This window comes from Aspergillus ambiguus, assembly GCF_047715705.1.
Source record: "Aspergillus ambiguus strain CBS 117.58 unplaced genomic scaffold BDV59scaffold_9, whole genome shotgun sequence".
NCBI lineage: Eukaryota > Fungi > Ascomycota > Eurotiomycetes > Eurotiales > Aspergillaceae > Aspergillus > Aspergillus ambiguus.
In genome coordinates, this window is record NW_027395522.1 from 698518 (window position 1) to 724285 (window position 25768).

The following is a 25768-nucleotide window of genomic DNA, read 5'->3' on the forward strand; positions in this document are numbered from 1 at the left end:
CGAACATTAACCATCATATCCAATCGCTTTCGGGTACTTGACAAAGGCCATTGTACCCGACGGAGCCAAAGCCATTCCAGCGCGACCCGTAACACCAGGTTCATCTCCAAGCATGTTCTGTGGAAAGCCCATATCCAACGGTTTGACGCTCTCTAAATACTTGATTTGCTGATCGGTGAGGCGAATACTCAGCGCCTTGATGTTGTCGTGGAGATGTTCGACCTTCCGCCCGCCGACAAGAGGGAACACATTTGGTGTTTTGCTGAGCACGTATGCTAATGCGATAGCAGTTACAGATTCAATTCCGTGTTCCGCAGCCACCTTGGCCAGAGCCTCACTCATTTGCTCTTCGTGGGGGTTCTGCTCTCCCCCCAACAGTTTGCGCAGGCCCTCACCACTGCGCTTCCGCTCTTCGAGTGCCTTCTGCGTTTGAAACTTACCACCACCGACAGCATCCCACGGGGCAAGAGCCATTCCAAACTGGCGAGCCATTGGAATGATCTCACGTTCAAAGTCACGGAGCAGCACATTCCACCGGCCTTGGTACACGCTGAACTGTGTCTTGCCTTGCAGGCGGGCATAAGTATTGGCAGCACTCACTAACCAGGCAGGTGTGTTGCAAATGCCGAGGTACATAACCTTACCCTGCTGTACCAGGGCATGGAGGCTATCCATGATCTCCTCGATGGACGTAGTATAGTCCCACCAATGGACATACAGGATGTCAATGTAGTCGGTCTGCAATTTCTTAAGAGAATCACGAAGACTCATGTGCAGACTGCGCTTGTGATTACCCGCATGGTTGACCGTGTTTCCCTTGCCCAGCTGATAGGCCTTATATTCACCTGTGTATTTGGTGGCAATGACGAGCTGGTCGCGATTCTTCCGCTGGGTCATCCATTCTCCGATCCACGACTCGGATTCCTCATTCTGGTAATTGTTGGCTGTGTCGATAAAGTTCCCTCCAGCCTCAACGAAGGCGTCCAGAAGCTTGAACGATGACTCTTTGTCCATGCTGCCCATACCCTGGGCCCAAGCGGAGCCAATGGACATGGCACCGAGCTGGAGCGGGGAGACGCGGATGCCTGCTGTGGAAGAAAGAATGCGGTAGCGGCCAAGCTCAGTGGCCGGCTCGGGAGCGGGAGCAAACGCATCCATTTCGATAAAAAGTTCTGGTAGGAGACAGTCTGATGGGGTAAGTGAAGGAAAAGATCTGGAAGGGACAAGTGGGCGAAGCGGGAGGGACGGCATTTTATATCCATCGCCGGGGCTACTGGCCAGGGGTACGGTGGAGTGGGACACGGAAACCATGGATCAAATAGTCGATTAGAGATGCAGCAATCAGATCAAGAACAGAGCGATCAGATCCTCCTGTGTGGGCTGGAGTGATCAATCAGATGCACTGGATCAGCCACTTGCCCACAGAGACTAGCTGGCCATGGTGATAATCACTGCACCTGTACAATACGCTACAACTACAGTTCTGGCTGAGAACCAGACAGAAATGTTCACGATGATGTATTAACAATTAGACCTAATATTTATAGACAGAAACAGACGTATTACATGAATCATTAAGGATAGACCGGCCCATCCTATAGGACCATTAAAACGCACTGACCATGCCTTTGACATTCTCCCACACGTTACCAGATCGCTGGAAGACCTTTTCGGCCATATACTTCATCTTCTTCCCAGTTGGACTGGCAATGAAACCAGCCTCAACCAGGAATTGCACGTTGCGTCGGATGGTAGCCTTGACATGCTGCTTCTGGGACGGTGTCACGATGCTTGTATCCTCGAGAGAGTCAACTCCCAGATGTCCCTGAACAGCATCAAACACTTGTGATACCGGCCATAGAGGGTGGGAGTTCGATTCCTTTTGGATGGAGTCGTGCATGGTTTGCATCCATGTAGAATGACCGACGGGCTTAATGGGGTATTTTAGTTCCCTGGAGAAAATCTCCCAGAATTCCCGCTCAGTGATACCATCTGTCATATATGTCACAGTCTTCATTGAGGTGGCTGGGCAGAATGCTTGGTTGATAGTTTCTTCAGCCACACGGGTGCTGCTGGTGACGAACATCCAACCGTCGCCGTGGTCATGACTGAAGCAGCGGGCGTCAACAACGGCAGAAGCCAGACGCCATACAAAATCATCCGTGTTTGCAACACCTTCCTCGGGGGTACCGAGAATCAACCCCGGTTTGACAATGGCGAACTGATTTGGATTGAGCGCAGCAAACTTCTTCACAAGCAATTCGGACAGGTACTTCGTCTGCGCATATCCGTTTGATTGGGCGACCTCCCGAGCAATGTCTTGGTCATTCTCACCCAGGTGCCATTTGTGCCCACCCGAAACATAAACAAGTCGAGGGCGCGCAGGAGAACTGACGGATGCCTTAATCAGCTCAGCGGTGGAGTCGACATTGGCAGCCCGCAAAATTTCAGTTCCTGCGTTCCAGTTGACAGCAGCTCCAGCATGAATGATGGCATGTACGAGACCGTCGTTGGGACTCTCGCCAGTGAGAGAGGCCCATTGTCTAGATTTCAGTCCAAGTCGAGGCTTCGCTAGGTTCCCAGCCCAAACATCGAGCTTTCCGAGGTAGTAATCGGACCACCACTGGGCGCGCACTGCAGCATCTTTCACGCGCATGAAGGCCTCAGAAGGACTAGAGGCACGAACGTGGGCGATGACACGATCCACATCAGATCGCTCACATAGCTGGCGTAGAATCTGCGTGCCAAGGAAACCAGTAACCCCGGTGACGAAGACAATTTTCTTGATCACAGAGTTTTTTACAATGGTTTTGAGGAGAGCGGACGCTTCTTTCATAGCATCAAACGCAGGGGCTTCCTCTTTCTTCGTGCCGTTCAATTCGGCATCGATATAAGCCGCAAGAGACCGGACTGTCATGTGCCCATCCAGGATACGAGACACATCCACCTTCACGCCATAGGTTTGCTTTATAAAACTTGCCAAGCTGATAACTTGAACAGAATCAATACCCATCGACGAAATGTTGAAGTCCCGTCCCTCAAGGGGAGTATCATCGCGGCTCACCAGACTGGCAATTTTCTTGCTAATTGCCATTGCCTTTACTTCACCTGTAGCGAGGCTGGACACCGTTGGGCCTTCACGCTTGATACCCATCGTTGGTACAAAATCAGAAGGAAGCGCTATCAGCCAGTTATCAACCGTCTTCCGGTCGATTTTCGTCGACGATGAGCTAGGGATCTTTTCAACAACAATCCAGATCACCGGAACCATGTGAACAGGCAGCGTCTCGGACAGATGGCGGGAGAGGGCGATTAGGTCGAATCCAGTTCGTTGGATACCTCCCTTTGAGACAGGTACCATGTCAGATCCAGTTACTCCGGACAGTTCAAGGATAGCAGTGAGTTTGTTGGCATATAATCCTTTCTTTGGATATGCCACAACGGCCTGGGACACCTGAGGAGAAACGCAGAGATGATACTCAATCTCTCCAAGCTCCACACGCTGGCCACGGATCTTGACCTGTGTATCCTTTCTCCCAATAAACAAAATTGAACCATCCGGCGCATACTTCACCAGATCACCTGTCTTGTATAGACGGTCGCACCTGGTCCAGGGAATCCATGACGGACGAGGAATGAAGGCAGAGTCCGTCTTCTCCTGATTATTAAGATAGTGTCTCGCAAGGGTATGTCCCTCAACCAGTAGCTCGCCAATGCAGCCAATTGGCGAAAGCTTGTTGTGATCGTCCCGGTCAGCAACCCAGCAGGCAGCACCAACAGAAGTACCAATATCGTTGGGTAAGGTGCCTGGCAGGACTTGACGGTTGGAGGAACTGCAGACACAGCATTCACTGGGACCGTAGCCATTGACAAGCCGAACATGGGGTGTCCACGCTGCAACGTGCGCAGCTGTCATTGCTTCACCTGCCAGACACAAAGTTTTTAAAGTTGGCACCGTGGTTGGGTCAATAGTGTTGACGAAAGACGGAGTCAGGACCGCCCAGTCCACGTTCATTCGCGTTATAGCCTCAGAAATATTGCCACGGCGCTCAGATTCAGATGGCACACAGACGCACCCACCCTGGACAAGGGTGGATAAAATTTCCAAGATGCTCGCGTCGAAAGTGTACGAGGCAAACTGAAGAACACGCTGACCCATTTGCAACCCCTCCTTGTGAGAGATAGCCCCGGTACAGAATGCCCGGTGCTCTACTACAGACCCCTTTGGCGTCCCCGTACTCCCAGATGTAAAAATCACATATGCAGCATTCGTAGACTTCACTGGAGTAGGCATAGTCTTCGGGGTTGCTGCTTGTGTCATGCCAGGGCCGACTGCAATGGCCTTTTCAACCAAGCCGGGACAACGACCGAGTTCATTCTCAGAGCACAGCATTACATGAGCATTGACTTCTTTGACAACCAGCTTCATCCGGCTGCTCGGCTGAGAGGCATCCATGGGAACAAACGCTCCTCCAGCCTTCATAGTCGCAATCATGGCAACAATAGTCCACATAGACTTCTCGAAGCAAAGAGGAACGAACACCTCAGGGCCAACACCCAAGTTGACCAGGTGAGCTGCTAATTTTGATGAGATGCTCTCTAGTTCGGCATATGTAAGCTCCCCATCCCATGCGCAGATGGCAGGAGCCTGGGGTGTTCGAATGGTGTTCTTGGCTATGAGGTTGTGGATGCAGTCATCCACAACTTCAGGGATTGTACGATTCCATCCAAGAATGTCATCCTTGTCCTGTGGACTAATCATTTCAATGTCTGAGACTGTTCCTGCTAAAGACCCTGCCAGCTGCTGCAAAACGTTCTCAAATTGATTGACGATCCGCACGACCTGCGCCTTCGGAAGGACGGCATTATCGAAATAAACATGAATAACGATGTTTCCATCGGGGGCCAAACTGCACTCGAAGGTCAGCGCGACCGTGCTGAACTTAGCCCGAGGAGCAGAGAATGGTCCTAGAAGACTGTCTTCAGGGACGGAGCTCGCAGGCTGGATGACAAGTAGGGTCTGGAAGCCACATGCAGCTGCCGCAGAGTCATTGATGCGAGCAATATTTTGAAGACCGTAGTTCTGGGCCTTGGTCATCTCAACAGACTGGGAGTTTATCATGCTCAAGTAGTTGGCGACAGATTGCTTGCCATCCACAAGTGTCTTGATAGGCACGGTCGCGATGACGGGTCCAACAATATCCTCCACCCCGGGGACCGACGCATTTCTGCCGCTTACCGTGCACCCAAACACAGTACCCGGAGCGTCACAATAGCGAGACTGGAGCAGGCCCCAAGCACCCCGGATAAGAGTGGCTGTGGTGAAGTCGGATGGCCCGCTACGAGTAACCTGAAGGTTATAGACGTAGGATTCGTTCGCCACAGGCTGGTATGTGGCAGATGGAAGAGTCGGGAAGGTTATGAGATCTTCCTCCGAGAGCTGATCGCGCCAATATGCTTTGATGTCTTTGTCGGCATTCATCTCCTCAACATGTTGAACGAAATTGCGGAATTGGGGACGAGGCGGGGGAACGGTGCCCTGCAAGGCCTGCACCAGGTCATTGAATATCATCTCCAGTGACAGTCCATCATATATAGCGTGATGAATAGTCAGGACAAAGTACACCCTGTCGCCAGAGATGATCGCATGACGGGTGAGAGGATCGCCCATCATCATCGGCAGCTTCTCGTCATTCTCTAGGTAATCTTCCAAATCAACATCATGGATCCACTGGACCCTAGCACGGTTGACAACTTGGATAGTACCGTACTCTGCAGCCTCCACGATAGATGTCCGTAGAACATCGTTATTGGCCACAATCAGTTCCCACAGCTCCTTGAATCTGTTCACACTGAGACTGGAGGGGAGCTCGATCCAATGACGAGCAACATAGGAGCCGGAAATCTTGGTCGACAGTGCCATTAGACCGGCTTGAAGGGGAGTGCAGGGGTAGGCATCCTGTATAAGCTCTGGATCGGAAAAGGCAGTACCACTCAGGATGTTCGAGCGGATAGCTTTGGTATCTTTTCCAAGGAGTTCAAAGGGTGAACCAACGGAGGTATCTGCGGATCCAGCGCGCGTCATAGCCTTAGCCATATCGCCGAGGACGAGGTTCTTTAAAATATCACTGACTTGCAGCTGGAAACCTTCCGCGCGACACCGTCTGGTGAGATTCATGGCTTCGATCGAGTCTCCTCCCAAATGGAAAAAATTGTCTTCTGCACCAATTTCATCTGCAGGGCAATGCAAAATCTCAGCCCAAAATTGTTGCAACTTCATTTCGGCAGCAGTCGAAGGTCTACGCTTTCTAGTGACAGCACGACCACCTGCGACAGAAGCAATCTCTGTGGGAGAGAGACTCGATCCGTAAGTACTAATGAGACGACGATCGGTTTTGCCGGAGGCCGTTAGTGGCATATAGAGGAGGGGAAGGAACGCGGATGGGATCATATAAGGAGGTAATCTCTCTGCCAACTGCCGGCTCATTTCTGAGGCCAAAGCGGCGATTTCATCCTTGTCATCCGGCGCCGCATGGAACGGGCTGCTGAATTCTGGGCCAAAGCCGCTCTTAGTCGAGATGAATGCAGCAAGCATAGCTTTACCTCCCGGGTGCACCATGGCGACTGCTGTCTTGACGCCACTGTTAATTGCACGCATATGAGCTTCGATCTCTGTAAGCTCGACACGCTGACCGCGGATCTTAACTTGGAGATCTTTCCGGCCGATAAGGTGCACTCTTCCATCATCGCCATATCGCACAAGATCCCCTGTCTTGTAGAACCTGCGTGTCATTCCAGGCTTCCGGGCCCAGAAGGGGTCATTGATATACACAGAGTCCGTACGCTCCGGGTCGGCGAGGTACCCCTGTGCCAGGGTCGGGCCCTCGATGACGAGTTCTCCAACCGCGCCGATAGGCACGAGACGGTCGTGATCGTTAGGATCAACAATCCATGACAGACCACCCGTTGCGCGACCAATGCAGGTTCGTGGGGTGTCCTTGGACATGGGCCCGATCATAATAACGGAGCACTCGCTGGACCCGTATATATTAATCAAATGGACTCTAGAGGACCACCGATCAATAATATCCTGTGCCACGGGTTCGCCTGCAACAATCAGAGTCTCCAGGGAGGATCCATCGTCATGACTCAGAGAACGTGCGAAACTGGGGGTGAAAATAGCCCAGTTCACATCCCAAGCCTGGAGGACAGGACGGATGTCTGTGTGCCGATCATGGTCGGACGGGATGCACAGGCATCCCCCAAAGATTAGGGTAGTGAATATTTCGAATGTACTGATAATAAACGTGTATGCACCAAATTGAAGGGCCCGGGTAGCGTTGGATATGTTCATGGCAGGTCCATGATGCAGTGCACTCGACGATACGGAAGCATGTTCGTGTACAACGCCCTTAGGCTTACCAGTGCTCCCTGAAGTGAACATCACAAACGAAACGTCATGCGGCTGCGACCGGGATGGAAAGTCGACCGTCTCGCCGGCTAGGATTTTTTCTGTGAGCATGTTGTCAAGCGTGATGACCTTAAGCGCACTATCGCCAAGCAGCTCCTGGTTGGCCGCAGATACAATCACAGTACATGCCTGAACAGAGTCGATGATGGTGGCCAAACGCTGGCGAGGGTGTCTCGGATCCAAAGGAACGAATCCAGCACCAAGCTTCCAGAGGGCGATCATGGTGATGATGGTCCACATTGTCTTCTCAAAGCAAATTGGAACCAATTGACCCCGCCGCACCCCAGCCTCATCTAAATAGGCAGCCAGTCTACAGGCGGTTTGGTTGAACTCGGCATATGACATCTCACCATCCCATGATAGGATAGCTGGAGCCGTCGGACACCGTTTAGCAGCCTCTTCGATCAGTTGGTCGACACAGGCAGTGCTTCCCCGCGGAAGAACATGGTTCCAAGTCTCGATCTGAAGAGTGTCAAGTTCACTAGGATGGCATAAGTCGCCCACAGTCTGACGAGGATCGACACAGATATGTTGGAGAATATCCGCGAATGCGCTTGTGATGTATTCGGCTTGTGCACGAGACACGGTAGGTTTGTGGAAAATTAGAGTAAGTGTAGATAAAGATGGGTCAAGGCGCAGAGCATAGTCGAACTGTGAGAAGTGCTATTAGTGGTGGAACGAAAGGTAACCAGTAAGTGTCACCTACAGTTCTATTATTTACAATATCTGACTGGGATAGTTCAGTTTTTGAAGCAGGGTCCCTTAACCACAGGGCGGAGTTGCATGGCTTAGGGTCGAGAGTCGAGAAAACTTTGAGGGCTTCTGGAACAGACACCAGGGCATTGGCTTCCAAAAGGCCTTCTTCCCGGATCTCACTGGCGGCAGAAACGAGAGTATTCTCAGCCTCAAGCCGGCCCCGGAAAATGGAGGTGTTTGTCCACTGCTTCTTTGTTGCAGTGGCCTCAAGCCCAATGCCAGCAAAAATCACATCATCCGAGCCGGAGTAGGACCGAAGAACAGCGGCCCACGCAGCTTGCACAAGACTCAATGGTGATATACCACACTGCTGGCAGCAGGCATGGATTAATGGCAGTTGTAAGCTAACATCCAACTGCCCGACGGGGGATTGGGTCGCTTGCTTAGCAAAATACCCGGACGGCAAATGTGAAGGCGTCACATCGGCTACTAGCTGGGTCCATCGCTGGTGAAGCCGTCCAGCATCATCAATAATCGTCGACGGCATGTTGTAAGAGAATGTGAACTACCAGAGCCAGGGGGGCAAGGGATCTGGCAATCTGGAGGGGCAAAAAGATAAGAAAGAAAGAAAGAAACGAAAGAAAAAGAACGACGTCCTGAGGAGAGGGGCGGGAGAGACACCCTGACGAGGACTATATTGCGAGATTTATTTGAGTTAACTAGCAATCGCCCGGTGGTCTCTCCATTGGGGCAACCTCGGACCAGACTACAAACGCGCGACGCGCCTTTGATCCAGCTGAGAGGTAAGCAGTATCCACCTTTAGAGTATGAATTGGCGTGAACTCCAGTTCGCTACCATTCGGAGGCAGCCAGCAGTATGGGACAATTCACTAGTTCGGTAAATCTCTGCAGCTAGTGCTTCAGATCGTGAGATGTCAGAGTCTAAGTTCCTCGTAGTAAGTTCTCCGTAATGATACGGTAGAGTCGGCATCTCTTCCACATACAGATTGCTCTCTTAAACGGGAAATGATGTGGTTAGAATCAACACCACCTGCAGTGGGTGGGTGGATCAGTATCTCACTGTGATGGTGATCCACTGGAGCATTGGGACCAGGATCTTGACAAATTCTGGGATCGGCCATGTTCCTGAACCAAAGAGAAGGCTTTACATACGGAGAATTATGTCCTACATGTATTTATCCAGTGGACGTAGCTGGGAGGTTGTAGCATTTTCAATAATAGCATCGCAAACGCGGTTATCTAGTGCGTGGCAGCCACGCCCCTGCAGCAGTAAGACTACGGAACGAACCTCGATCCATGAATAATGAAGCCGCCCTTACCGGCAGTACCTTTTCCTGTATGATGCAGGGACATGATGGAAGTCAGAGGTCTCAAAGCTCTCCGTGCCTTGCCGAGCGAAACCATCATCATACATCACGGAGTCTTGGCGAGTAGCGCGGAAAGGGTGGAATTTATACTAGACCATATCAGGGAAAAACTCGATCGGTTGCTGATTGAATTGTCGATCGGTGCCGAATTAAGTGGCAGGCAAATCCACTAGGATCTGTAATCGGCAAGGGAACGGTGGAGAATGTCGGTACTTACTAAGATACAGGTGCGTATTTACGCATTGTAATGAAAGTAATATTACCACACGACTCTCGTATGGTTCGTTACTACTAGATATCATAAGGTACTGTAGGTAGATATAGGTAGGTTATGTAGGAGATACATGTACCTTCCGAACTTCGATGTATCCACCACGGACTATACCCACCGCCCCCTTTCCGAAGGAGTAAACAAACCACATGGATGATTTCCGGGATAAATTCCTTTGAGATGTCGCGATAGTATCTTTCCTGGGTCGTCGGCGCCAGGCCATCCTCCACCTGTGCCCACTGCTCGTCCACCGTGCCGGGTCTGCATTCCCGAGACTCGTCGACTATGTCTCCTCGGCCATCCCGCATCCACTGATAGACCAAGCTGCGTTCTCTGATTGATCCTTGAACGCGTGTTGGAATAGATAAACTCCAGGTCCGTGGGAAGGGGGAACAACAAACAACCTTCTATCGTCCTATCACTCTCTCTAGGTGCAATCCTTCGGTCCACTTTTTGTTAGTCCACAGGACTTTTCACGAGGCATTTTCTCTTTGGCTGGCTGGATAGCGCTGTAACAGGAGACGTATCAGGTCATCTCGGAGTTGCTCGTGCGGTGAGTAATGGAGTACGTAGCTTGAGCAGGTGGAGCGGAACTATGAGGAAGTTATTTGATAAATTTTCTCAGACAGGAGCTGAAGCTTTTCGTGATTTTCCGTGTCCGAGCCTCGGTGAAGCGCAAGGTACACATGATATCTTCGTAGAAATACCTGATAAAGCCCGGTTCCGTGAATGATACCTGTGTTGTGCTTAACCTTCCTGTTCTATATCATCCCAAGTCAGCCCCGGCCACGAAATCTTCTGCATCAAGCCTTCTCATAGCAACTGACCTGTTTAATATTGTTTTAATTCTTCTGCCGCACATAATTTCTCAATATGCCTTCTATCGCCTCCTCAAACGAGCATGTCCTGGATGCCTCTAATGTCGAACTACTGCGCCAGAAGCTGGCTGAAGACGTTCGCAGTATGTCATATGAGATATCCTACGCCATTATTCCTGCTAAATTTATGGATTCTAGTTGAAAAGTACACTCCCCTGGCACCTCCGGAGCTTGTTCAATTCGAAATCGGTCTCTCCGCACATTCCCTCCTGACTGTGTTGAACAGCCGCATCGAGGCCCGTCAGATCATCCGCCGTGAATCTGACCGTGTCCTCGTTTTGGTTGGTCCCTGTAGTATCCATGACCCGGAGACTGCTCTTGAATATGCAGCTCGGCTACGGGGATTGGCTGCTGAGCTCCAAGATGATCTGTGTATTGTCATGAGAGCCTATCTAGAAAAACCCCGTACCACTGTCGGCTGGAAGGGTATCATCAATGACCCCGATGTCAATGACTCCTATAACATCAACAAAGGTGTGAAGGTCGCCCGCAAGCTTCTGGCTGACATCACTCATCTTGGTGTTCCCGTCGCCAGTGAGATGCTAGATACCATCTCTCCTCAGTATACTGCGGACTTGATCAGCGTCGGTGCCATTGGGGCCCGGACTACGGAGTCTCAGCTACACCGTGAGCTAGCCTCCGGACTGTCCTTCCCCGTGGGCTTTAAGAATGCTACTGATGGTTCCGTCAACACCGCCGTCGACTCCCTGAAGTCGATGCGTGGTCGTCATCACTTCATGGGAACCACTAAGCAGGGTGTCGTTGCCATAAACACCACCAAGGGAAATGAGGATGGTTATGTCATCCTCCGTGGTGGCACCCGTGGCACAAACTACGACGCTGGGAGCGTCAAGGCTGCCCGTGAACTCCTCAGCTCCAAGGGAGAACGTGATGTTGTGATGATTGACTGCTCTCATGGTAAGTTATGCCTATTTCCATCTCCAAAGCCACCGCCGATAGCTGATGTTCGTTATACAGGCAACTCACAGAAAGATCATCGCAACCAGCCCAAGGTTCTTAAGGTAATTGAGGACCAGCTTCGCCAGGGTGAAGATGGCATCATCGGTGTGATGGTTGAGTCCAACATCCGTGAAGGCAACCAAAAACCCGCACCCCGGCTTGAGGGCTGTGAGAAGGGTGTCAGTATAACGGATGCCTGCATCGACTGGGAGACAACTGAAGTCTCTCTCCGCTCTCTCGCCCAGGCAGTGAGAGATCGCCGTACTCGGGCCTTTGCGTGCAAGAACTAAATTCCTTTATTGGATCATCCGGCGCTTATTTGGACTGTGGGTACTCGATTTCTTATTTTCTTCGATTTCTGATAAAAGTTTACTGTAATTATCTACCGGGTGAAACTTATCCCTTTAATACGAACACGTAATCATGCATCAATATTAGATACATTCTTATGGAGTATTATCTGTAGGTTTGCCCGTCGATCACTTGTTTCCGCCGATCCTGGAATTGTTTTTCTGCAAAGCCGTCCCATATATATATATATATATATGCAATATAGTTCACGCCAGGTGATGCGCAAAGCGGCACTATCGATCCTCTTGAAATGGCGCCCTGGAGGGAGATATGTAATCTAAATGCGAAAGCTCTTGGACAGAGATTTAATGACTTTAAGAAAGGCGTCCTAGTGAAATCGTATTATTGACCTTGTGTTCCTAATCCCCTGAGATAGAATTACATGGACTTTTTGGGTACCCCCATCTCCCTTGATTTTATCGGAAGTCCTTTGATGCCGATAAAACCTTGGAAGACATATCAGAGAAACTTTCTAGGGTATGCGGCGACACATGATCTAGCAGTGCCAGAGACACACTATCAATTAGCGTGGATGCGATACCTGCCAGTATCTTTCCATATGGGGGTTTTTTTTTTTTAAAAAAAAAAAAAAGAAATATCAAAATAAAACCATGCGTAGCTTGGTATTTACGTTGACAGCCCTTGTAGGCCCTGCGTCTGCGGCGAGATATCCCCGCCTAGGCAGAACCTTCACCAAGCGAAGCTCCGGTGTAGGACCTTGAGAAGTAAAGTACAGTAAATATTTGGCCTGTTAATAAGCCACCAAGAAAGTAAATCACCCAAACCGCAACCTAGTAAAGATCGACAAGAATCCTCACGTTAACCACACAGCAGGGAGCGGTGGAGATGCGAAGCTGTATTCGTGAGCCCTATCCCCACATACCATGTGCGCGATAAAGACTTACTTTGATCAATGCGGAGTCGATCTAGCAGAAGCGGAGGAAGGAAACGTTGTTGTTTACCGTCCCGTCGTTGGTCGGATCGACGTCACCGTCCGTGGTCATGGTGGGTGTCTCGCGCTGCAATTAGTTAGTCGCCAAAACAACCGTAGATGTTGTGTATTTAGGACACTGACTTTGGTTTTCTATTATGACGGCGTACATGAGCACAGCCCATACCTAGAATACAAAGTGATAACTTACACACTGCAGGCATGCGTCAGTACGATCAGACATAGAAGACGGGAGGAACTTACAAACTGCAAAGCCGAAGATTCACTTGCTCAATTATAATACCTCAAATGTAAGATCTTGAGTCACTTACACTCTAGATATATATTAGTGCCAATACATGGAAGAGGAAAACTTTCTACTCACCAACTATGTACCCATTTAAAGACCTCATGTTAGTCTTGATCAAGGTACACTGGGACAAGTTGTCATACAAACTGCATATACCTTACTGTCAGCATATTATAGTCCATACTTGTTTTCTCATTTTTCGTGCACAGATTATACTCACGCTCTTTGAATCATCAGCATTGGTACGGAGATATTTGGGTGTCAGTAAATAATAAAAGAGTCGGATACGCACAACCTATGTTTGGTGAGTAAAATTAAGAGGGCAAGATCTGAAGGAAACTCACGTTCTATCAACCAGTTAATTGTTAAACAGAATAGTTAGAAATTAGTAATTTTGGTGGAGTCATACGTTCTAGATAATCGTTAGCAAGCACCTGGAAAGGGAGAGATGAAACTAACGTTCTGTGAAGCAAGTTAGGCATGTATCAGCAAGGCTGAGCCCGATTTTGTTTGAGTATACTGATAGATACGTACCACCTGACAGGTTAGTTAAAGAGATATCAGGAAGAGGATGTAAGAGCGAATACATACAGTCTATGACAAAAGATGAGACCAGATAAGTAGAGAATCATGCCCAAATTGGGAACAGAGACTTACGCCCTGTTAAGGTTAGTATGGCTCAATTCATTGAGCAGACAAGTGGAACTCAGTAATACATTCTGCCGCATCAGTTAGCATAGGGCATATAGGGATAGCTTATGTTTCACAGAAGAAAGATTGTTGAGCAGACGTACATTCTAGCAACAAAGCAATCAGCAACCATCGTCTCCAGAGCATTAGTCGAGTTATGTTGGGAAACATACAACCTAAGCACCACATGAACACAGTTAGCATACAAATCTATGACTTTGCACAAGATCAGCGACCGAAAACATACAGGCTAAAATCACAGGGCCATCATCTTAGTCAACCGTAGAAAGGAAGGTTGGATCTTAGGTATCACATACAGCCTAGATCATGACAGCGTCAGTATGTTAGGGCAGGAGCCACATGGCCAAGACAGACAACATACCACATCACCATTCTTTAGAGCAATGATTAGCGTTCCTGGAATCACCTTTCTCTAAGCGAGTGGTGGTGATGATCCGTACCTGTGTCATGTCCTCCATGTTTTCGGCCACTTTCTTGGAGACCTGTGGAGCGAGGGGAGCACCCAAGCATCCGACAATCAGAGTAGCCGTCCAAAAGAAGCGCATTTTCCTAGGTGAATGAGCGACAAGAAAATCAAGGGGCAAAAATGATGGAACAAAAAAAAAGTGGGAATCGGAAGCGATGGTAGAAAGAGGGACTGAGAATGGAATGTGCGGATAGGAAAGGAACGGATGGAGAAGGCCTCCTAAGAAAAGTCAGCCCCCAAAAAAAAGGTAAGCGAGTAAGCGAGTGGAGGGAACTCAGGAGATGTGTAAGTAAAGTTGCTTCATCCAAGGGCTCCTTAAAGACGATCACTGATGGATCGAGTGGATCGAGCGGAAGAGGATCGAAACCAATGATAGCCAACATCTATCCGATCGTTTTCCCTTTAGGGCAATACGCTGCCGATGCCTTGTCATGATCGCAATGCACCAATGACATCGTGCATCGGCACTTGCAAAATTGGCTCCACATTAGTCCATTATGGTACGTGTACTTATGGCCCCGGCAGTATGGCGTACACCATAGGGGTTATGTTAAGAGAGGGCCTCCAAGCAAGGTGGTTCAATCTGATAACACCTAGTGTTCATTTCTCCGTTTGTACCGGGGTTTGGAATATTATTTCGTCTTTCGTGTGTTGGTGGTCACGTCTTTGCAACCCTGCATCCATACAGGGCATGTAATGGTATGATTCACCCTTATTACTTGCCGGAGATATATCCCGGCTTCAATTGGCGCATGACGGGCCGCTCCCACTGATGGCGGATCTTGGAACAACACGGGACCTGTGGGGAACTACCAAGCTGGATACGTAAGTACACTAAAGCAATCCATCGCGTACAGTTGTTCTCGAATCTCGAGATTTGTCAAGTGTCCCGGGACCCCGGGCCAGTAATATACGGCTCGCGCTGCAGGTCCGCTTAATTGAGACCAAACGACGGCCAACACATTGCGATACACCGAGATGTATGCGGGATTTACGAACCTCAGTACGCAGTAATTATTATCCCATAACTTCTGATACACCCATCGACCTTACCTTCGGGAAATAGTTGTTACTATTCACTGTGAATGAGTTACATACCAAAATTCACATGCGCGCCAATTGTCTTGATTCGTTATTAAGTTTAAGTGATATGCCACAATACAGGCTTCTTACATATTGTATAGCTCGTCACCTAGTTTGCGTGGATGTATCTCCCATATGCGCTTGAATCCAAGGAATAAAACATACCTCAAAGAATATAAAAGCAAGTAGGACGCGAGTTATCTCAATGGTAAATATCTGCGACTTCTGAGGATAAAATTACATTATGTTTACCATAACTGAAGGCAAAGGGCAGGGGAAAATTGAAATCGAAACATAGGCTGGATGCGGAAACCAATCACGTCTTTCAATGTATTTACGTGAAAGCCACCAACGCAAGCGACGAGGCGTCTCAACGAGGGTAATAAAGGGGGAAAATAACACTGGCCTGAAAATATTAGGGAAGAATTAGACTGTGAGCATATTTCGCCGCAAAGAAGGCGGCTGCTATTCCTAGACCAAATGTAGTGACCTTCATGAAGAAGCGCCCGAAAGAGTCCCAAATCACGGTGGCCGATTTCTGTTGGAATACAACTGCTTCGTTTGACCGGGGAAATGGGGTTGGCGGAATAGGCTGCTCGAGAAATGTGCAAAGCGGCCCCCAGCCTTCACTCGGGCTCCATTCGAGAAGATTTTCTGCGGGAACAACTCGGCGAACGTGGTTATAATGATCCAGAAATGCCTGTTTCCCATTGCGGTCGAAATCTCCCTTAAACATGGCGTCGAAACCCAGTCGACACATGCGGTTTCCTTCGCCAAAACACACGGGGTCGATCCAACCCATTATTGTGGCCATGGGGCTATATGCTTGCTTCATGATCGTGCGCTGCATGGAACGGTACCAGTCATCCACGTCGCGCAGCGTGAGCACAACCTTTGCGTCGGGGTAAGCCTCCACCAGCTCTTCGACGAAAACCGCACCGGGGAAATCGGTGATGGCCTCCACGTGGCCAAGCAGCTGATCCCAATCGGTCTTTCTGAACTTCTTTCCGCCATAGTATTTTCCTAAGAAAGCTTCTTTCCACATAATAGCATCTTGGGGGTTTTGCATGATCGAGGTCATATGGTACGTATCATATCCGAGTTCCTGCAAGGCCAGCCAAGTGGCTAGTAAGCGTGAGTAACGATCACAATATGACAGGTAATATCATCAGGGGTGCAGGGAAACAAGGGATGTATGGAGAGCGCCCTACATAGTGTCCCTGTCCTGCACAAGCCCAACACTAGGACCTTCATGGGCTTGACGCGATTACAGGTGCGCCGATCGATTTGACTTTGTACTCGAACACTTTCAATACCTCGCATGATGCCGAAATTTGGGAAGGCAACAAGAACGAATTGTCCATCATAGCGAGAGAAGTCTTCACTACTTAAAGCCCATGATAAAAATCAAGGACGTCAATCAATAAGGATATTCGGAATACCCACAGTTGTCGAAGTCATATTAGAGCGACTGTCGAGATGTACCAAAGCGCGAGTATTTCGGGAATTGGAAGCGGCACCTCTGATACCAGGCTGGAGCAAAAAGAAAGAAAAATCATTTTACGGTTATACAACGTAAAGTGTTCTTTCCTGCGATGTACCTAGGGAGATAGGTACCTAGGTACAGAGTACGGAGTAAAATGTGTACTCCTTACGGTACAGAAGGTCCTCTATTGTCACAAATTAGGGTAATATCGTCGTGGCGAGGAAACCCCGTGTGACCTGTGACCAGGGCTATTGTTGAGTCTGGGCTTATGCAATGGCCGTAAAGCGCACAGACATTACTATCGCCATTGTTTATTGCCTACTTAGGAAAAAGAACTGCAAAGCCGCCTGGAACCGATTCAGGTCCGAACTTTATCCTAGGATCTCCGGTTTTGAGTTAGCATCTCGCCCGAAGCAAAGATGAGCTAGCCTGCGGGTACCTGCGACCACACGGCCGGAAGCAAGGCTGCGGTACCCATATCAGCCACCGATGTCAGGCCAACCACTCGGCTGGGATGGAATACCCTCTGCTACTGCGTAGATATCGTGAAGATAGTTGGCCGGGAGTTCCGGGATCTCGGCAAATGCGTATGATGCTAGGGTCTTAGGCCAACCCCGGGCTGTTCGCAAGGAACCAACTAAAAATAACAGGAGAAACTAGCAACCAACAAGGGAAAATGGCAGAAAATTCTGGGAAAAATCCCGAGCCAACCGATCGAGATCTTGGCTCTGAAATTGCCGATCAAGTGGAGCCATGCGGCAACTTGAAACTCTATCTGCTTGTCCTGTAAATATCTGGGTAATGACGGTATTGGAACACATATACCTTACCATATGATACCAGGTAAGGTACCTTGGTAAGGTCGGATACATCACCATACTTTGATACCTTGAAGATTCTCACTGTGGATCAGATCCTGAGACGGAAGGACCATGAAATCGGTGGGCTGGAGGAAGAGCTATTCCAACCTTCTGTGGATCCACGTATCCATTCTCTACCAAGTAAACAAACCCCCATGGTTCCCCCGATCCAAGACTCCGCGGCTGACCGGGTCCATCGCAGGCGATCCTGGGTTCTTGGAGGATCCCACGGCTGAATGCCTCTATTAGGACACTGGAGACTTCATCACCACTAATTGTTGCTCTCGGTTGATCGGCAAAAGAAAAAAAAAAAGGAAGAAGAAACTGTTCCTCTTGGTGGAAACGAAGAGTTTTCGTCTTCTGTTGACAGCCAGGTGCGAAACTCCGCCACAAGCTCATCATCTTGCGCAACGAGTGACGTTGGTTCTCTGCATTCCCTTTGTCTCCTCCCCTATGCCCATATGTAATCTTACTTTATTCTTTGTTAATATCTGAAGCCATCGTCTTGAGCATTGTTCAACCTTGTCGCAGGCATGTTGAATGTTGTGTCTGCCAACTACAAGGCAGCGCCTTGTTTATTTCCCGCGGAGAGCCCCCAACACAATGTGCGGGGTTTTCAGTCAGTTCCAGTTGCCTCTGACGAGATTTCGGCCTACGAAGAGCTTCCAGCTGAGATCTTTCTTCAGGCTTGGACGGTGGTTCTACGATACTATGTCGGCAGCGACTTGATCTGTTTTGGTCAGATCAATGACACAGCAAAGACATTTCCTCGAGTAACACTGTGCCATGGCGAAATTCCGGCAGGTGTAGCTTTGAACGCCCTGAAACCTTCATATGAATTCTCCGAAAATGCTTTCATGAACCAGTCAGATGCAGACTGGTGGAACTCGGACGTCCCTTTCAATACTATCGTTTGGAATACTTCACAGTCAGAGACCACTATTATTGACCGCTTAAACAACACGGAGGTTTGTTTGGAGAATCGTATCTATTTATTCAAAGTTTTCTAACTTCCCATAGTGCGCTGTGGCACTTGTAGTGTCCGACTCGCAAAAACCGCAGGCTACCCTCCTCTACGCGACGCATGCCATCGGCAAACCCATCGCATCTGCGATTGCAGATGCTGTTGGCTATATCACAAGTGTTATCCTCGACGCCCCCAAAACAACCTTAGGGGAGATTGATATGTTTGGACACAGCTCGTGGGAAAAAGTCCAGGAGTGGAATCATACCGTTCCAGGCATGGTGGAAGAATGCCTTCATGAACAGATTGATCGAAGGGCAGCGACCTGCCCTGATAAAATCGCCCTGGAATGTTGGGACGGGCGTGTAACATACGCCCAACTGGTCGACTATACGTCCCGCCTCGGGAACTTTCTGATCGACCAGGGCATCGGCCCTTCGGTATTTGTACCATGTTGCTTCGACAAGTCCCTCTGGGCTGCCATCTCAATGCTCGGGGTGTTGAAGGCCGGCGGTGCATTCGTTTGTATCGACCCCGCACAACCGGTGGACCGACTTACCACCATCATGGACGAGGTAGATGCGAAGTTCGTTTTGGCTGCGCCCGAGCATTGTAATCTTTTTGCTGGTGCTGGATGTACCACACTTGGTATCGATGCAGACTTCATCCATGGCCTTCCTCTTTGCCACAACCTCCCCAGTCGTGCGGCGCCCAATGACCCCGCCCTTGCTATTTTTACCTCCGGCAGTACGGGCAAGCCTAAGGGTATTATCCACGAGCACCGTGCACTTTGCTCAAGCGCAAAGGAGCATGCAGTGCGTCTACACATCGACAGCAACACCCGGACGTTCCAATTCGCTTCTTTCACCTTCATCATAAATACGTTTGAACTTTTCACTCCACTCATTGAGGGAGGCTGTGCATGTGTACCATCCAAGGAAGACCGACTTGGACGGACGGCGGGAGCTATGCGTGACTTCAAGGCGAACTGGGCATGCTTGACACCCTCATTCGTTCGCTCGGTCAAGCCGGAAGAAATCCCGGATATTAAAACCCTTGTCCTTGCCGGAGAGCCGGTACAGCAAGATAACCTTAACACATGGCGTGGTCACGCTTGCCTGCTGAATATGTACGGCGCAAGTGAGGCATCCGTTTGTGTCACAGGTGACTTGTCCGGTCATGTTGATCGGTCAACAATTGGTACAGGAACAGGTGCAGTAACGTGGATTGTGGACGTGACGGATGATGACCGGCTTGCGCCGATCGGTGCTATCGGGGAGCTTGTTATTGAGGGACCCACCCTAGCGCGAGAGTATATCAATCAACCTGATAAGACTGCGGCTTCATTTTTGTCCAACACATCGTGGCTTCACCGAATTCGCGATGGAGCTCCTACCCGTGCATATAAGACTGGTGATCTCGCGCGGTATGGGTCTGATGGACGCATAAACCTGGTGGGCCGCAAGGATATGCAGGTCAAGCTACGTGGCCAGCGAATCGAGCTCGAAGAAGTTGAATTTCACCTACGCCAGTCATTCCCGAGAGGGACCGAGCTGACTGTCAGCCTGGTAAAGCCGAGTGACCAACCAGACCGACCATTTTTGGCCGCGTTCGTTGCACTGAAAAAGAGTCTGGATGGTGGTTTCCATGATATTGACAGTGCATCTGCTCAAGTCCTGGACGAGGTCACAAGCGGATGGAAAGAACAAGCGGCAAGATCATTGCCTGCTTACATGGTACCATCAGCCCTAGTTAAGCTGAAGCACATGCCTCTTACAGCTTCCGGGAAAACAAACCGCAAGGCCATTGCAGACTACGCATCACAGATGACCGTGGCTGCGCTGACGGGGATGAAAAGGAAGGAATACAAGGAACCTGCCACCCATACGGGACATGTCCTGCGCAGACTCTGGGCAGATGTACTGAATATTTCTGCGGAAGCCATCTCCGCTGATGATAGCTTCCTGGAGCTTGGTGGAAATTCAATTGACGCGATGAAATTGGTCAATCTTTCTCGAGATCAAGCTATTGGGCTCAGCGTGGGTGATATCTTCGGCAACCCAGTTTTGGATGCAATGGCCGCCTCTTCGTGGATGCTGGATGGTCGGGATTTCGAAGACATTCCCTTCTCCCTTCTCGATCCGAGTGTTAATGCCACAGATCTTACTGAGACGGTTGCAGCACAGTGCCAAGTCCCTGCCTCCGCCGTTGAGGATCTGTATCCGTGCACTGCCTTGCAAGATGGTCTTATGGCACTATCGGATAGTCGTGAAGGCGCGTATATTGCCCAGCACACACTTCCCCTAGGAAGGGATGTCGATGTGGCCCATTTCAAACGTGCCTGTCAGCAGGTGGTTGATGCCCACCCGGTTCTACGTACACGGATTGTTTTCTCGGCGGAATCTACGTCTCTGCAGGTCGTAGTCCGTGGAGGTATCGATTGGCAGATTGGCGAAAAGTTGGAGGACTACTTGAAAACCGACAAAATGCGCCAAATGCGCGGCGGTGACAGCCTCACTCGCTACGGCCTCATCCGCGAGGAAACTGGGTGGACGTTTGTATGGACTGTGCATCATGCAGTCTATGATGCTTGGACTTTGGAGTTGGTTTTTGATCGACTTCACAGGGCGTACCACGGCGAACCCATTCCTCGGGATCACACTTTCAAGGAGTTCATGAGCTATGTGGTCAGCACCGATGCTGAGGCTTCCAAAACATACTGGAAAGATTATCTGGCTGGTGCCAGCCAGAACGAATTTCCATGCACAGCCTCCATCTCCAAACAGCCAGTATCTGACTCAACGTTAGAATACAACATGGTCCTTGATAATACAGAGCAACAGTCAGGGATCACTATGGCCTCTATGATACGGGCTGCCTGGGGTATCCTCATTGGCTCACATTCTGAAACAGACGACGTCGTCTTTGGCACTATTGTTTCCGGGCGGAATGCACCCGTTTCCAATCTTGATCGCTTGGCCGGACCAGGTATAGCAGCCGTCCCTGTACGTGTGAGGATCTCTGATGACAACGCTTTGACTGTTCGAGATTTCCTCAAGGGGATTCAATCCCAAGCAACCGAAAGTATTCCCTTTGAGCAAGCCGGGCTGCAAAACATCCGCCGTGTTAGCACGGAAGCCAGTTCTGCGTGCGACTTTCAGACACTCCTTGTTGTCCAGCCCGCCAAGGAAACAGTGACCGCTTCTGAGACGCCAGATCTCCGAGCTGTATCGGGAGCTAATGCGAACTTTGGGACGTATGCCTTGACTTTGGAATGCTCCTTGAAGTCGAATGGTGTTTCCTGTGTTGCCTATTACGACTCTAGCCTTGTACACGGGGACTACATATCTCGCGTTCTCGGCCAACTGGAAAATCTCTTGCAACAGTTCTGTAGCTCGTCCACCGAGACCAAATTGAAAGATCTCGCTTTCATAAGTGAGCAAGATAAAGCCAATATTCGACAGTGGAACCACAACATTCCCGGTCCAGTCTACAAGACCATCCATGGACTCATCGAACATCGGTTCCTGGAAAAGCCCTTCAAAGAGGCTGTATGCGCCTGGGATGGTTCGTTCACTTATGCGGAAATAGACAGTCACTCATCTCGCTTGGCGCAACGACTCGTGCAGCTGGGAACAAAACCTGAAACATTCATTCCTTGTTGTTTTGAAAAGAGCCGGTGGGCCGTTGCTGCCATGGTCGGTGTCCTACGATCTGGGTCTGCATTCCTTAATATCGACCCGTCTCAGCCAGAAAGTCGTATCCAGTTGATGATAAGAAAGCTCCGGGCACAGACCATTGTCTGTTCTCCGAGTCAATACGATCTCTGTGCCAGGGTAGCGGAGGGTCGCAATATCGTTATTCTAAACGAAGACAGCCCCCAGATGTCCACGACTGATGTGGCAGCGCCGAGCCAAGCCAGTCCAGATAATGCAGCATATGCAATCTTTACGTCCGGTAGTACTGGAGAGCCCAAAGGTACTATCATACAACATGGTGCATACTGCTCTGGTTCCCTTACCCATGCTTCAGCAATGCTGATAGATGGCGATACCCGTGCTCTGCAATTTGCGTCGTTCACTTTCGACGCTAGTCTGGTCGAGACCTTGACTGTTCTGGTTGCCGGTGGATGTGTCTGCGTTCCGTCTGAGGATCAACGCAAGAGGGATGTTACAGAAGCAATCCGTGAACTCAGGGCAAACTGGGCAGTGCTGACCCCTTCATTCATCAATTTGATCAAGCCAGAAGATGTTCCCTCCTTGAAGGTTTTAAGTCTTGCGGGCGAGGCAATGTCCCGCTCTCACATTGAGACATGGGGAAACCGTGTCCGACTGATCAACGCATATGGACCTAGTGAGTGCTGCGTGTGCAGCACGTCAAATATCGACGTAACTTTGGGGTCTGATCCCCGGAACATTGGCCGGGCATGCTCCGGAGCTTCTTGGGTGGTTATGCCCAATAACCACCACCGATTGGTGCCGATCGGAAGTGTAGGAGAACTTGTTGTGGAAGGATGGAACGTTGGGCGTGGATATCTAGATGAACCCACTAAAACACAAGCCGCATTCGTGGATAACCCTCTATGGATCTTCCCCAACGACAATACTCGCCCTCCTGTGGTGTACAAGACTGGCGATCTGGTCCGCTACAACCCTGACGGTACCTTGACATTCCTGCGCCGCAAAGACACCCAAGTCAAACTTCGTGGCCAGCGAGTGGAGCTCGGGGAAATCGAATATCGGATCAAGCAGAGCCTGCCCGCCAAGCCAGACGCTGTTGTCGATATTCTTAGCCCCAACGATGCACCAGATCAACCACGCCTAGTTGCATTTCTCCCTGTCACTATGGAAGCTGGAATGGGCAGCAATCACAGCGCCGACAATCTTATCCCCCCTCCGAGTGAGCAACATCTGGCAGCTGTGGCTGGCTTGGACGATATTCTCTCCGAGTTCCTGCCTATGCATATGATCCCGAGCGCCTATCTGCCCGTGAAATGCGTCCCTAAGTTGCCTTCGGGAAAAGCAGACCGTAAGACTCTGATTCGCTGCGGTGCTCAGTTGAGCCATCGCCAAATGGCTGAGTACTCGGGCGCAGTTGTGGATGTGCGTCCGCCTACCACACAAATGCAACATACGCTTCAAAAACTCTGGGTTGAATGTTTAAAGGTCCCCAGTACCCAAATCAGCTTAAATGACAACTTCATGCGTTTGGGTGGCGACTCCATCACGGCCATGCGCCTTGCATCCGCTGCACGCGCGCAGGGCATTCCCCTGTCCACCGCAACAGTCTTCCAATATCCCACTCTCGAGGCAATGAGTGAGATCGCGGAAACGCTAACTGAACAGAGATTGCCTCAGACTTTTGAGGCATTCTCCAGTGTCAAATCGATCCCTAAAAGCCAACTACTTGACGATATCGTCCTACCCCAAGTCAAAGTCCCCGCTTCGTCTATCCAGGACGTGATCGAATCGACTGATTTCCAGTCACTTGCAATTAATGGAGGTCTCAACCAGACTAGAGGATGGAGCAACTACCTTGTGTTCGACTTCAATGGTCCTATCGATCTCCGTCGGCTGCAGGCTGCGTGTGAGACAATCATTGCGCACCACTCGATCCTCCGCACTGTTTTCGTGAGAACAGGGTCACAGCTGTTACAAGTGGTGCTCCGATCCTATACGCCAGAATTCTCGCTCCATATACAAGATGAGCAGGACCCATCTGAAGTATTGGTGCGTGAAGACCTCGCTCGTCCGCCGCACTTGGGAGAGCCTATCGTTCGTTACATGTTGGTCAAGGACGGAGCCGTTCGTCACCGATTAATCATGCGTGTTTCACACGCCCAGTACGATGGTGCCTCCATGCCGCTGTTACTGCAGGATCTTCGCTTGGCGTACCGCGGCGAGACCTTGCCCAAGCGGCCAAATTTCTCCGATTTTGTGCGCATGCAACTCCATACCAACCAGGGAGCCGAAGAGTTCTATACTAGGCTACTTGCTGGCTCTGCTATGACAAGATTTGTGTCTCATAAGAAGATGTCGATTACCAACGTCCTGAACACCATGATTGCAGATATGGTTCCTCTGGTTGCATTCAAGAACCACGGTATTACCGCAGCCACCGTCATCAAGGCAGCATGGGCCCTAGCGCTCGGAGAAATGGCTGCTACTACTGACGTGGTCTACGGTCACATGGTTTCCGGCCGAAATCTACCGCTGGATAATGTGGAAGCCGTCATGGGACCATGTCTGAATATCGTGCCGGTGCGGGCCAACATGGGTATTATGAGAACAATTCTGGACCTCCTGCACACTATTCAACAGCAGCAGACAGACACGATCCCACACGAAGGTTTAGGATTCCGCCAAATTATCGACAATTGTACCGACTGGCCGGTAGAAACGAGGTTCAGTTCTGTGTTCCAGTACCAAGAGTTCGGAGGTGATGACGCTAGCCAGCCATTGGCGATTGAACGGACTTTGAAATGTGCACCTGGATTTATCTGCCCAGCTCCAGATGCCTGCGACCTGTCAATTCTCGCGACACCTGTTGGCGAGCAGGTACGGATTGAGATGATCTTCTCTAACCATGTGATGTCCCGGTCTTTTGCTGAGGACACATTGCGCAAGTTGTGCTCTAAAGTCGAGTTGATCTCTCACGAGGTTGAGGCACATCTGCCTACAGTGACGGAGGTACAAGCGCTATCTCCATCAATTCCTCTCCCTGAGCCGTCCAGGATTGTGAACGGAAACGTCAACTCCATGGTGAAGAATATTGTCAATGGAATCAACTCTTGTGGGGCAAACGGTGCTCATATTCCCAATGGTGTTGCGGATGAGCATGAAGAACAGATGCAGGAAGTCAACCTTCTAGCTTCCGTTCGCATCAACTAATGAGACTGTTCAAACGTATATATGATCTTATTTTGTTTGACTTTAAACCTGT

The 25768-nt window shown here is 50.0% G+C and overlaps 5 protein-coding genes across 5 annotated transcripts; 2 read left to right on the plus strand and 3 right to left on the minus strand.

The window, feature by feature from the left end:
* Positions 1 to 6: 6 nt before the first annotated feature.
* On the minus strand, positions 7 to 8714 carry BDV59DRAFT_200706 (uncharacterized protein; the record flags this gene model as incomplete). The annotated part of the gene is made up of 3 exons (XM_073693641.1): positions 7 to 1187; positions 1618 to 8122; positions 8178 to 8714. 3 exons carry the CDS (start codon positions 8712 to 8714, stop codon positions 7 to 9), a joined length of 8223 nt encoding a protein of 2740 aa, XP_073549688.1.
* Positions 8715 to 10699: 1985 nt separating this feature from the next.
* BDV59DRAFT_192319 (3-deoxy-7-phosphoheptulonate synthase) lies at positions 10700 to 11954 on the plus strand (the record flags this gene model as incomplete). Its single annotated transcript, XM_073692029.1, has 3 exons — positions 10700 to 10787; positions 10843 to 11622; positions 11683 to 11954. 3 exons carry the CDS (start codon positions 10700 to 10702, stop codon positions 11952 to 11954), a joined length of 1140 nt encoding a protein of 379 aa, XP_073549689.1.
* Positions 11955 to 12611: 657 nt separating this feature from the next.
* BDV59DRAFT_175280 (uncharacterized protein) lies at positions 12612 to 14714 on the minus strand. The gene is made up of 4 exons (XM_073689230.1): positions 14408 to 14714; positions 13716 to 13718; positions 12921 to 13034; positions 12612 to 12869 (listed from the first exon to the last, which is right to left on the minus strand). The coding sequence occupies exons 1-3, from the start codon at positions 14510 to 14512 to the stop codon at positions 12942 to 12944; spliced, it is 201 nt and encodes a 66-aa protein (XP_073549690.1). The 5' UTR covers positions 14513 to 14714; the 3' UTR covers positions 12612 to 12869; positions 12921 to 12941.
* A 1217-nt stretch (positions 14715 to 15931) lies between these two features.
* BDV59DRAFT_200708 (sulfotransferase family protein) lies at positions 15932 to 16585 on the minus strand (the record flags this gene model as incomplete). Its single annotated transcript, XM_073693642.1, has 1 exon — positions 15932 to 16585. One exon carries the CDS (start codon positions 16583 to 16585, stop codon positions 15932 to 15934), a length of 654 nt encoding a protein of 217 aa, XP_073549691.1.
* A 1810-nt stretch (positions 16586 to 18395) lies between these two features.
* Positions 18396 to 25716, plus strand: BDV59DRAFT_200709 (uncharacterized protein; the record flags this gene model as incomplete). The annotated part of the gene is made up of 2 exons (XM_073693643.1): positions 18396 to 18830; positions 18883 to 25716. 2 exons carry the CDS (start codon positions 18396 to 18398, stop codon positions 25714 to 25716), a joined length of 7269 nt encoding a protein of 2422 aa, XP_073549692.1.
* Positions 25717 to 25768: the final 52 nt, after the last annotated feature.

Excerpts from the sequence above, each read along its gene's own strand:
- BDV59DRAFT_175280 (XM_073689230.1), bottom strand. The coding sequence starts at position 14,512 with ATGCGCTTCTTTTGGACGGCTACTCTGATTGTCGGATGCTTGGGTGCT.